Genomic DNA, 13,042 nt, shown 5'->3' on the forward strand with positions numbered 1-13,042 from the left:
ATATTAAAAGACTGATCACTTTTTGACTTCCTAAAGCAGTAGTTGTGTTCCCAATCCATACTACATGCTAATTCAACAGTAAAGACTAAAAGTCTATATACTGGATGGCAAAAAGAAACTTCTGGCCCAACATGCCTGAGTCCTCGTCCTGAGTCTGGTCCACGTACTTTCACATCTGGGCTGATTCACATGTCCTGACAAACAAAGCTAAAGGCAGTAGTCCATTCTGATTCGGATTTGGATATTTCCTACCTGACAGAAAGACCCACTCTACTTTTAACACTTACATGGGTTGTATGTGTGACCTGAAAAGCTGCTAAACAAATGTTTTTTTGGGGCCAGACTCGCGCTATGGAACTAGGTGTATACTGGGCCAGATGAAAACAAGCATGTGGTCCAAGTATGGGCTGGATTTATTAGTGGTGTGGAAAATAATCAACCTAACAATTTTATGCAAAACATGCATCTTAAAACAATCAATCAAACTGTAACTCTGGTTTGTTAATATTTCTTGTTTTTGTCTCACCACAGTCCACATTTCCGGCCCAGCGTTTACCAGCTCTTCCTTTTTCTGTGTTATACCAACCATAGACTTTTTCCCTGTTTTTCATTGTTGAAGGTCTGAAGAGGTAAGATTATCTCAGAATTCACTAGAGGGAAAGGGGGAAAAATTGAAGTTAGCAGGAACAAACTAGGTTCTGTCGGTGGGGCAATAGAAGAATGGAGGTAAATGATTGGAGGGCTGGAGGTTGGCGGGGGCGGGTTGCAGTTCTGAGTGTCCGACACTGGGTGCTGCTTGGGAGGGAAGTTGCTGCCGTGGTGCGAAGGAGCAGGGAGACCGAGGTGCGACGTGGAAAGGCAGAATGGCATTTATGTCTTCTATCATCCCACATATAAAATGCACACTTCATGAGAACAGACAGTCAGATTTTTGTAAACAACACTAACATGTAGCGCATCGGGAAACTGAGTCGTCGTCGCCATGGACGAGGGATTAACTGTTACTTTTGTATCGGTTGCGATGTTTATAGGTTGCTTTTTACTTGGATTCATCCCACTGTTGTTCAGACTCTCTGAGGTAAGAGTTTGTTTTTTTTATTCTTCTTATCCTCAAGCCCTCAAATTATCCAGTCACGATGCCACAGTGACTGGAAAGGCATCAAACTTCATTTTAAGCCGCCGTGTTTACTTTAATTTGTGCTCCCATACACTTGGCCGCATCACAGTGATGTTTCATGTGTGTGAACGTTCTTGTGAATGAGACTGTGAAGAATTATCTTCCTGTTGTCGTGGAAAACCGAGAAATCGGCCCATCTGCTTTGTCTTTCAAATGAATCGCTGATACACTGTGAGGGAGGATCCGACTAATCAGCTGAAATCATGTGTCGATTCTCAGAAAAGTCTGCAGTTTGTCTCCATCCTGGGGGCAGGACTCCTGTGTGGGACCGCGCTGGCCATCACCATCCCAGAGGGAGTGGGCTTACTGGATGAGTCATGGAGAGGTGAGCAAGGTGTATAACCCTCCCTCCCCAAATACAAACATGAGAACAAGCTCAAGGAAGACCTGGCAGGATTTATTTTTATAGGCCCTTCTGTTGGTTGTCTTGCTAACTGATCAGACACTGTCCCCCCCCACATGAACATTACATCTGTGTTTGACTGAGCCTTTGAAAAGAGTGATGAAACACATGGGCATAAAAGTGGCTCAGTAATTAAATTTCATTTATGCCTCTCTACTTTGTTGTCTTTTATGTGGATGTGATCAAAAGCTCTTCCTGTCCCTCATCTTCTCTCTGCAGCATCCTCCATCTCTGATGTGCCCCCCGCTCTGAATGGCAGTGAGAGAAACTCAACTTCCACAGAGGGAGGCCTTCCACCTCGTTTTTTCATCGGAGTGGCTTTAACTTTCGGGTTCACCTTCATGTTTGTAGTGGATCAGATCGGAAGTTACATTTCCATGCGTGGCAAGTTGGCTGAACTCTGGCAGCAGCTTCGCGTTGCACACTCTACACGCTCCACGTCTTTTTTTAATCATAACATATGCAATGTCCAATTTCAGACCAAACGACTCGTTTGCCTAACAGTGTCGGCATCACGGCCACCTTAGGGCTTGTTATCCATGCTGCAGGTATGTATATAGCAAATATTTACTGCACATCTCTATTGACTTGTGTTTGCCCAGGGAACATATGATGTTTCAGGGAATTCCAGGTCACAAGCATGGAAAATTCCCAGCAAAGCACTGGAGCTGTTAAAGTCGTCATGTGACTCAGCATGTGATTCCCTCACTGTTTGAGTCTTTTATGTTTTGAATGTTATCATTTTTCTGAGTTCAAAGTGTTGCCTCGTGGCTTTATCTCAGTTCAGATCAAGCTTGACATAAAGCAAGGCAAAATCAGACACATCAAACCAGACTTTACCCTCCATCAGTTTGATGTAATATTGCAGAGAAAATACACAAACATTGCCTGAAGCACAAATGTGACCATTAACCAGATTTTTGTTTGCTTATAGCTGATGGGTTTGCTCTGGGTGCTGCTGTAGCCACGGGCCAAGTGACAGTGCAAATCATAGTATTTTTTGCTGTGATTCTACACAAGGTGAAGTTCTCTGAGAGAAATATACATTAGTACTGATCACAAACAAGCTGCAACAGACTGAATCATCCTTCTTGTCTCCTAGGCGCCTGCAGCTTTTGGTTTGGTCTCCTTCTTGATGCACGCAGGCCTTGAAAAGAAGTACATTCAGGGACATTTGCTGGCCTTTTCTGCTGCATCGCCTATAGTTGCCATCACCACCTACTTCATATTACATGCAGTAAGAAAGCAGCTAAAAGTTGAAGTTGAATTATGCAGTCTAGTCATCATTATTTGATTTGACTTGATTGATTTGTGTTTGTGTCTGTAGTCTGGCAGTTCATCTCAGAACCAGCTCAGTGCCACAGGTGTGGGAATGCTCTTCTCAGCTGGGACTTTCCTCTATGTGGCCACAGCACATGTTCTCCCAGAGATAAGCAGCAGCAGCAGAACAGGCCAGCCCTCCCCTGACCTCCAGCAGCACACCGGAGCTGAGACCCACCAGCAGCGCTACCTGGGGCTCCTGGAGAGCCTCACTCTCATCCTCGGGGTCGGGCTCCCGATGGTGCTGGCTCTCGGGCTGCATGACGACTGAGACAGGAAAGTCAGGGCAAAGGACAGGGTGCTACCACGCCTGAAAGGAAAACTGTGAGCACCTGTATAATCTACAGTGTAAACTACCCATATTGCACAATGATGGAGGAGATAAAATATGCCTCTGGAGAGAGTTTACCTGGCGTCTTCTGTCCAACTATAGTTTGTGTATCAAAAAAATCAAACAGCTAATATATTGTTCTCAGTGGACTGAGTATCCAATCCAAGAAAACAAAGAGGGGGTCATTTGTTGCCAAGGCTCTCTGAGGACATGGCATGTTCAATGGTTAAATTTGAGCACCTGGATAGATTTACAGGAACCACCATTTTCCATATCTGTAACCAAATCACTGTCTGTTGCCCAAACAAAAAGAGATCTAGGTCACACATTTTTTATTTCTTCTTAGATTTTTTTGTACAGTCAGGAGCTCAAAAACAGGTTCAGACTTTCAGTGCTGAGTACACATTAACAAAAGACAAATGATGTGAAATTTCTGAGCGACTGTACAAATTTTTTTTCTAGTTTTGAAGGTGAGTTTTTATCAGTACAACTTAACTGGAACATCTGTAAGAATGCGTAGTTCAGCTGCTCTTTACATCTGTTAGATGATCTGTGAGTCAAACAGAAACAGATGGCAGACAGTAGGCACTGTAAACACATCTATCTGAATATCTGCCCTGTGTCACTTCAACAATTAGGGTTATCTAAATCTTGATGATTTTTCCTGCTTCATTGTCAGTTAATTATTTAGTGAATGCAGAGGTTGAAATAAAATATGAAATAAAAACATCTGCTTGTGTTACAGTTGCTATTTGACAGCTTCACGGCTTGCTGTTTTTAGTTTTCCCCTCACGACACATTCTCTGGTGCAGAGGTAAATCATCTGATGCTAATTCATTTTTAATAGTCAAAGTGTCATGTTGCTACCTTACTGCCCTACAGAGCTGGACATAGAAGAATCATGTCAGTGTTAAATACAGATATAGAAACAAATTGTCAAGATGAAGACATTTTGCACTCAGTATATCATTTATTCATATGTAAAATATTATAAAACACATCCAAATACTATAAAGTTATGGCAAATAATGAAATATACAAAACAATATCTGTGCTATTCATATATAATCACAAGACTAATGGCTAAATTCAATTTCACTCCATTTGTCATAGTCCAGAACAAATCAAGTGCTGAAGCAGTAACAGCTGTTTATATTCTACATCTACAAATCTCATTCTGCTTAACATTGATTCTGCTTTAACTCTGTAATTTAATTAAAAGTTTAGCTTAATACATACAATGTTTTTTTAAAAAAATGAAAAAAGCTTCTAGCGAGACATGGTGATGTCAGAAGATCACACTGGTGAATTAAACATTAAGCAGTAGTGCTGCAGCTTGGCTCATCTTCAACCTCCCCAAATTCTCCCATAACCCCTCCTTCCCTATCTGCACTCCACTGGCTGCTTGCTTATATCAAATTCAAAACACTGATGTCAGCCTTCAAGCACCCCAGTGGCTGCAGACTATAATTTAACCCCTCACTCTCCGGTCTGCAGCCTTCACCTGTGCTGCCCAACTTTCCAAGTTAAAAATTCAACCCTTCCCCTTCACCAGTAAGAAAGGGCTGTAATACTACACAGTGTCATGTTGGATCATTCAATACAAACCGTACTGCACATTGAGCACTAAATTCTGAGGCCCTGTGAAAACAGCTCTGACATGATAATGATCCATGGCATGTTCCAGGATCCCTATGCAGCTTATTCAGAGCAGCACCCCAGTTATAACACATTCACATACTTCTATGGCACACCCTTGCTACATTTTTAGATTGCTGATATGCAGGATGTTTTTTCTGTGTTGCTTCTAGAACTTTCTGAACTCACTTATTTTACTGCAGCTGCTACTCTAAACTGCTCTGGAGGAGTGTGAGAGATGTGGAGAGTCTTAAGTCAGGATAGGAGTAAATCATTTCCTTCATAGCTTCATGTGGTTCATGGAGGCAGTCAGCTGAGCCTCCAGAGCCATCTGATCAAAGGTTCGACTGTGTATCTGCTGTCTCACTCTCTCCCTCATGTGAAAGGAGGCCCGCGCCAGTGCCTGCGCCTCCATCTGTATTTGCTCTCGCTGTCTCCGCAGCCTCTCCCTCTTCCACTCCTTCATGGAGAGGTAGCTCTCTTTGACCTTCCTCATTGCCTCCTCCTCTCTCTGCATCCTCTCTCTGAGCGTCTGGTGGCAGAGCTGCCTGCGTTTGTTGCGCTGATGTGTCTGCTGAGCTCTCTTCCTGTGCTGGTCCGAGGCGTACAGGGCGGCTCTCTCCATGCGACGCTGGCTCAGCTGGACCAGGATCTGTTTGTGTGTGAGCTGCTGGACGCTCTGCAGCTTGGCCCTCAGCTGCGCTCTCTGAATCTGCTCCTCCTCCTGGGCGGCCCGCTCGTGCAGCTCCCTCAGCCGTGCCTCTACAGCCTGCGCACGTTTCTCAGAGGAGAGCCGCAGCTTCTTCTCAAGGGTTCTCCTCATCCGTGCCTCCTCTTCCTCCACCTGCTGCTCTACCTGCTGTTTCAGCAGGATGTGTCGTAGCATCTCCTTGTGATTTTCCTCTTGGAGCCTCCTCCTCTCCTTCTTCTCCTGCAACACTTTGCTCCTCCTGGCCCTCTGCTCCTTCTCCATTGCTACCTGTCTCTCCTTCTCTCTCTCCCATTTCTCCACCTCCTGCCTTTCTCTCAGCAGCTTCTCCTGGTAGCGTTTGCGCTCCTCTGCCTCTTTCTGTGCAGCCTCTATCTTTTCACTGCGTTGCGCCTCCACCTCCTCTTTCAGCCTCCTCCAGCGGTCCTCTTGCAGCAGTACCTCCTGCTCCAGTTGTCCCGTTTTTTCTTTCTCTTGACGCTCCCTCATCCTCCTGCGGGCCTCCAGCTCCTCATGCCAGCGTTGCATACTCTGCTTGAGTTTCTTCCTCCTCCTTTTCTCTGCCTGAGCCTGCTGAACTTCCTCCTGCCTACGGGCCTCCTTTCGCTCCTGCTCCTCCTGCTGAAAGAGCCTCAGGCGAGCCTGCTCCTCCTGGTGCTTCACCAGCATGAGAGCTGCTATCTTGCGGTCTCTCTCTGACACTGTGACACACATCTCCTTTTTGATGTCCTTGGTGAGCCTCTCCAGTGTCTTCTCAGCAGCTGGGGAGTGTCTGAGGTCTCCCAGACTGAGGCTGCTGACTGTGCTTCTGTCTGGCTCTCTGTTACCAGCAGCAGAACAACAGGAGCTGCTAACAGGTTTCCCTTTGATGCACAGATCTGCATATGGGATGGACACTGTTTTCTGTGAGTGATCCTTCGATTTAGTGGCAGGCACTGCTTCCAGGCCTGAGACTTTGTCAGTGCCTGGCCACCTGTCCCCCTGGATAATCCTCTCCCTCTCCTCTCGGCACATTTGTAAAAGCTTCATCCTCTCCTTTTCGTAGGATTCGTGCATGACTCTCACCGCCTCGAAGGGCGCGTCTTTCTGCTCAGCCATCAGCTCGTTCAGTGATTTAAGTAGAAGCTCAACAGGTTTGATACCGTGCCGCGCACAGGACTCCAGTGAGCGGGGGCTCATTAAAACATACCGACTCCTCTCTGCCTCGGCCAAGTCGAAGTTGTTCAGGTCCAAACGAAGTACAGGAGCAGTGGACCTCGGCTGCCCCATATTCAAACACACAGTTAAAAACACCTGAATGCAACGTTCAGATGTGCAAAACGTGTCCCGCTCCCGTGCTCCTGCGCATTCCGTCGGGTTTCCGACACGAAGAGGTCATGAAGGGATTACAGCTGCGTCTCCACCTCGGCTCTAACAAATTACAGACAGCGAAATGTAGACTTGAAATGTTTCCGCTAAATGTTTCAAAACAGCTTTATTTATACAAACAGGAGAAAACAGCAGAGAAGAATCAGGACAACTGTTTTACCTTTTTTCCCTTGTAACTAAATTCGAATTACATTTTAGCATTATAAGAAATACATTTCACTTGTTTGACCAGAAGAACTTCACATGTAGCGTGTTGTGTTGAGTTAAATAATAAATACGTGTAGGCTATTAGGCTGGGTATAAAACAATAATGTATCTATCATGTAATGATAGATATATAACCTAAAACAAATTATGATAAATCAAGAAAGACTCTACTAAAAGGGAGAAGTTTAGCAACTTTTATCATACTAAATTTTTAAGACGCTTTTATGTAACTTTGCAAGCTAAAGTACTCTCAAATCAATAAACGTGAAAGATTGTGTTATACTTAAAACTAAACATGGTTTAACTTCCTTTAATTAAAAGATAACGAAACAAAAAAGTCCAAAACAAAATAAAACTAAACAAAAACATCAAAACAACACAAACCATTTTAAAGTTGTGCCGTGGTAAAGAAAACTAAAGAATCCGTAAAAACGCAGTAACAGCTTGGGGTGACGGAGGGGACGCTTCTGGCTACCATGACAACAAAACAACTAAAGAGTGGCTCCCTCACGTCAGATACTTTCGGGCAGCCGTTGGTGCGCCATCTACCGGTGAGTAACCCTGGGATGACCGCCTCGTTGATGATGTATGGTGACTGCCGGCTGATGTAACTGAAGTTAGTTCCACTTTCGTCAGACATTCGTAACCTCAGAGGAGAGTATTTGACTTGAAGCCTGCCATAAATAATATATATATTAAATGTATGTGATGCTTTTAAAATATAATAAGTTTTCAGCCGATTTTGAAGAATTTGCTTGTTGAATGTTTTTTAAGGGCAGTTTCGTGAGGCAGTTATAACTTCCAACTGATGAAATTTTAGTTTTACTCACTCATACAGTTTATGAGTGGACAGTAATGCTGTGAATTCCATTTTAAGAACGTATGGCAGTTATTTCTGCTCCAAACTTAAAAAAATAATAATACAATTTTCATGTTAAAGCACTGGGGAAGAAAACTGATATATACAATCCGCCCTATTGTAAATCCTCTTTGATTATAATGTGCTCAAACCTGAGACTGAGATCATCTCGCATCAATATCTAATTCAAAAACATCAACAGTGAGCCCAGATTACTGGAAGTTAGGGGTTTGATAACAATATCACAGATTGGGTTCTCGGTGATGCAGTAATTGCTTTATATGTTTATCTAATCGCTTTGAAATGTGGCATTATAAGGACAGCACACCAAATAATTGCTTTTCTTTATTCATTATTTCACTGCGCTTTTCATTCTTACTTGTGTGATATTCAGTATTTCTGTTTGATATATGCATTTTCTTAGTTTTATGCATTTTTATGAGGCAGAAGTAACTTGTCTGTTGTAAAAATTTTCACTTTCAGTTTCTTCTCGCGGATTAGAACCATTAGAACCACTAATACAAAACCAACTTCATCTTCAACATCGACGAAATGCTCCTGGCGCGCCCTGTGTTTGTTTGCTAACCAGGTACGTTGAAGTTATTTAAAGAAAAATTGGTAGGCCTGGTAGAACAACAACCAGAACATACCATGAGTTTACTTTTATCGTGATCTGTCTTTGGACACCAGCGTCAAAAGTCTTAACGCACGGCTGAGTTGCTAACACAACTGATCTTGCTAGCTAACATCAGCTAACGTTAGCTCACATCAAAGATGCAGGCGACAAAAACGAGATGGTAAATTGCTCAGTACTTCCGGTTTGGCGTTAGCTTCTGGCCAGGCAAAAGTTACTTCTAATTTGGCTAGTTATTGGTCAGGGTTTGTTATTTTGTTTGTTATGTTTGGAAGTTTTAACTACTTTGGCATGTTTCCTAACCTCTTATTACTCTGTTTGCACTTACGTCAAGGCTGTGTCGTTGAGAATTATTGTAACGTTAACTTTATAGTTAACTTTAGGTAAGTAGCAATATCGTTTTGCGTTAGCTCATGTTAGCTATGGACAATTCTCATTTAGCGCGAATGCAGTACGACACCGGTTAGTCTAATGAATGATACTGAACACATTGCGTTACTCGTTTTTTATTTAATCCGACATCTGCAACCGTTTGCTCTCGCCCTACCATGTAAATAAGATAGAATAGCGGATTTTTATCTTGACTTTTCTTTTCGTCTTTGGCTAAACTTTAAGAAAACCGGCTGTTAGTGCTGCACACCGCAAAATAACGTCGAAAAACTTGACAGCATCCCTCAGAGTAAAGATTATCTCTACACTCAGAATTGTTCTGACAAACGGACAAATCTTGTTTATTTTGCGTCAGCGTGTTTCCCTTTCACATCACCCAACTACACATCGACTAGAGATGAAGAGAGCAAGAGGCGGTGGTGACGAGGAGGGTCCCCGGCAGAATGGCTCTGCTGGCCGCAGGAAAGGAGATCAACAGCAAAGTGATGGGGACGACGGTGACTCTGCCTTCGGCCCAGCTGACCTACAAGACGACGATAATGATCCGGGTCTCAGGAGAGAAATACGGAGCAAGTACAGAGACCTCATCAACTCCGTGCAACGTGAGTAAGACGGACAGGAAGGCTGAGGTTGTTGTTGTTTATTTGTTGACAAGTCTCTGATGTATGTGCTTCTTGTGTTTATTTTTCCCAGAGAATAGAGAAGACATGCTGAGTCCCTCCAACAACAAACTCACAGAAGTTTTAGAACAGGCAAACAAGCTTTTTAAAGATGGTATGTATGATTGAACCACAGAGGAGAAGCAGGTGTTTGCATGTTCTCACCATGCCTGACTGTCCCCAGGGTGCTCTGGTTTTCCTCCCACAGTCCAAAGACATGCAAATTAGGTTAATTTGTAACTCTAAATGGCCTGTGTGAACCCCACATTTATATGTAGTTTAATTTTGTGTAACAGTTCACATGTGAATTACATATCATTCTCATTGCCCAGCACTACAGATTGGTCATTTTGATTTTACTGTGTTTCCTTGGCAGTTCGGCAGGCGAGGGAAGCAGCTTTAGATGCCCAGCTCCTTGTTGTAGCCACAGACTTGGGAAAGGAGAAAGCAAGCCAACTGTTTGCTGAGGGCACAGCTTTTGATCCCACGGCTTTTGCTGAACATCTTGTGAGTATATTAATAGAAGTCACACTCTTTTGTATTCAGGAGTCATGACTGCTGCAGATGGGCATGTCATCCTGTTATGTAGCCTTGTGTGAGGTACAAAGACAAGGAGGCCAAAGAAGAGCTGAAAGAAGAGTCTGTAGTGGACTTGCTTTCATCAGGTGGCCAGAAACACGATTCATTAGCCATATACATTAACCAGTCCAAACCAACAGTATACCTTCACAGTGATATGATTGCAATGCTTAGGTTGTTTCTGTTACTACGCTCACCCTGTATTTTACCTAAACTAGCGGTCCAGTGCCAACAACCTTAAATGTACCTGCAGTATAACAGGTAGAGATATTTTCTGATAATTTAAGTGAATAAGAGCAGTTATACCTGCTATGTAAATGTATAACATAATGTAACATGCATCATAAGACTAATAAAAACATTTCAACTGTGTTACAATAGCTAAAAACATTGAAACCAAAAATATGGCATCGACACTGTATCATTATGGGGAACCTCCTTGTTCTAACTAGGGCCATTTGGTCTTATTATTTAAAAATCTCACTTAAATGTCAATTTCCTTAACAATAAATCAATCCAAATATCTTGCAGTATAGTTTTGTATCATCACAACCATATTATCAGCTGTTTATTTAACCAGATTTGGTGAGATTAAAATGTCTTCTCCAAGACATGACATGAGCTTTTGCTCACTGCTGTGACAAAAAGAAAGCAGCGACATGATCATAATATCATACAATGAAAAAAATATCAACACTTGTGTTTGTAATGCAGTTGTTATGAGGAGATGTCTCTGCTTCTCTGACAGTTGTCCTTCATGGGTCTCAACCGACTAGAAGACGGGGAGGAGGAGCAGAACGGAGGTGCAGTTGATGGCTACCTGCCCCAGGATGCCTGGCACAGAGTGGCCAGGAGGGCAGAGTGCTGTTTCAGGACTGCACCCTCCTTTCACTATATGTGAGTGCCTCAGCATGTGAAGTATCACCACTTATAATGGGGAAAGGCACAGTCATGGTACTGTGATGCACCCCACCCAGACAGTATATTGTTAATTAAATTCTACAGTTAAAAACCACACAAGCCAGTGCACATTAAACCTAAAATTAAAAACTGTTAATTTGTAACAGATTCATTATTACTTATATTTTCATTTTTTGTTTAATTATTGCATTATTACTGTTGCTCATCAATATTTTCTGTCTCAAATGTTTCCTGTGGTTCTTTTCATCAGGATGGGCTCATTCCATGCAGAACCACCTCCCCCAAAGCAAAAGACTGAACGGCAAAGGAAAGCACCCAGCAAGGAAGCCAAAAGGATAATGCCTACTCAGGTAGCTAAATTTACACTTTGATGGCTACAGTTATCTATGTGTCTGTGACTGTGCTTTTGCAAGCAGTTACAAGTATGAGCAATGACTAAAACACTTACCTCTTACTGCATCATGTTCATGTTGTCTGTCAGCTGAAGAAAATGGAAGAGTCCCATCAAGAAGCAACAGAGAAAGAGGTGGAAAGGATCCTAGGATACCTGAAGAGTTATTACCAAGATGACCGTGAGTTTAAAGTTGACCTTGCAGACATTAACCAGTATTTTGTAATTTTTATTTGCCCACGTGTCTATGCTTCTCTTTCAGCAACATCACCAATATCGTATTACGAGTTTGTCATTGACCCCAGCTCGTTTTCCCGGACAGTAGAGAACATTTTCCACACGTCTTTTCTGATCAGGGTAAGCTCTGCCTGTTTTCCAGTTTGTTTATACTGAGCTTGTCTGCCCTCTAGTGACTGTCAGCAGGTGTGACAACATTGCGTTGTCTGTGTTGCAGGATGGTTTGGCACGAATGTATCTGGATAGTGCCAAATTGCCCTGTATAGGTGAGAAGATATCACATTTTGTTGTATTATACTGGCTGAGGAGTTACAAAGGAAATGTTCCCGGGTAAACTGTTGTGTATTTTTGTGTCTCAGCACCTGTAGAGGAGGGGGAGGTGGAAGCTGGAGGATCATGCAGTCGTAAACAGTGCATCATCTCTATCAGCCCAAAAATGTGGAAGGTTTGCAGCTTTTGGCCTGAACACAAGAGACTTAATCTAGAGTACCTTCTATTAATATCTTTGTTCTATGTCTTTGGTTTTAATTTTATTCTTCTGTTTGTTCTTTACCAGGAGCTTATAGATGCCTTTGACATCAGAGACACAATGATTCAGCCTCCAAACACAGAATAAGCGAGGGAATACATCTCTCTTTGTTATCTGAAACCAGAATTGTTTTTAGGTGTGTTGCTGGTAATTTTAAAGCTCTGAATAATGACTAAATTACTAAATTATAATTGTTTAATTTTTTTACTGTTTTTAGATGTTACAATAATAAAAGAGAAAAGATAAAGCTGGCATTGTTATCATTTATTTTAAGCATGTGTAAATGGAAGGTGTTGAACATTATTGATTAGTCTTCTGATTTCTGATACACTTACCTTAATATATAGTGGGGTCTAGAGGTCTGAGACCACTGTCCAATTCAAGTGAATGGAAACATATTCTGTTAATGTTAGTAGAAATGACTGGGAAACCTGGGTCACTAGTCAACTGCATCACAAATACAGTACTATTTAAAGAGACGTGCATTTCCCCAAAAGACAAAGAACATATAAGCATTTGTGTGAATATTATGTCCATGATTCATTTCCAGAGAAATAGTAAGTGCTATGCAGTATGGCTGATAAATAATATTTCTAGTTTTAACTCTTGATTAAATGACTAAACAGATTATATTTTAATAATTTATACACGCCTGAAGATTTTAACAGTCCAAACATTATTTAATTGGTC

At 42.3% G+C, this 13,042-nt stretch overlaps 3 protein-coding genes across 4 annotated transcripts; 2 read left to right on the plus strand and 1 right to left on the minus strand.

The window, feature by feature from the left end:
- The first annotated feature begins 790 nt into the window (after positions 1 to 790).
- LOC108877120 (zinc transporter ZIP9) lies at positions 791 to 3,960 on the plus strand. Its single transcript, XM_018667062.2, has 7 exons — positions 791 to 1,078; positions 1,397 to 1,502; positions 1,800 to 1,964; positions 2,060 to 2,128; positions 2,515 to 2,600; positions 2,683 to 2,817; positions 2,908 to 3,960. Exons 1-7 carry the CDS (start codon positions 983 to 985, stop codon positions 3,169 to 3,171), a joined length of 921 nt encoding a protein of 306 aa, XP_018522578.1. The 5' UTR covers positions 791 to 982; the 3' UTR covers positions 3,172 to 3,960.
- Positions 3,961 to 4,181: 221 nt separating this feature from the next.
- LOC108877116 (coiled-coil domain-containing protein 177) lies at positions 4,182 to 7,685 on the minus strand. The gene is made up of 2 exons (XM_018667049.2): positions 7,538 to 7,685; positions 4,182 to 6,988 (listed from the first exon to the last, which is right to left on the minus strand). The coding sequence occupies exon 2, from the start codon at positions 6,845 to 6,847 to the stop codon at positions 5,150 to 5,152; it is 1,698 nt and encodes a 565-aa protein (XP_018522565.1). The 5' UTR covers positions 6,848 to 6,988; positions 7,538 to 7,685; the 3' UTR covers positions 4,182 to 5,149.
- On the plus strand, positions 7,686 to 12,599 carry nsmce4a (NSE4 homolog A, SMC5-SMC6 complex component). 2 transcript variants are annotated; one of them, XM_018667051.2, is made up of 12 exons: positions 7,686 to 7,704; positions 8,496 to 8,601; positions 9,392 to 9,638; positions 9,730 to 9,810; positions 10,072 to 10,202; positions 11,023 to 11,171; positions 11,446 to 11,545; positions 11,677 to 11,767; positions 11,849 to 11,943; positions 12,041 to 12,089; positions 12,183 to 12,268; positions 12,380 to 12,599. In XM_018667051.2, exons 3-12 carry the CDS (start codon positions 9,434 to 9,436, stop codon positions 12,437 to 12,439), a joined length of 1,047 nt encoding a protein of 348 aa, XP_018522567.1. In that variant the 5' UTR covers positions 7,686 to 7,704; positions 8,496 to 8,601; positions 9,392 to 9,433; the 3' UTR covers positions 12,440 to 12,599. The 2 variants fall into 2 exon arrangements, with proteins under 2 accessions (XP_018522567.1, XP_018522570.1); XM_018667054.2 differs by lacking the exons at positions 7,686 to 7,704; positions 8,496 to 8,601 and adding an exon at positions 8,828 to 9,029.
- Positions 12,600 to 13,042: the final 443 nt, after the last annotated feature.

Source organism: Lates calcarifer, linkage group LG16_LG22, assembly GCF_001640805.2.
Source record: "Lates calcarifer isolate ASB-BC8 linkage group LG16_LG22, TLL_Latcal_v3, whole genome shotgun sequence".
Classification (NCBI taxonomy): domain Eukaryota; kingdom Metazoa; phylum Chordata; class Actinopteri; family Centropomidae; genus Lates; species Lates calcarifer.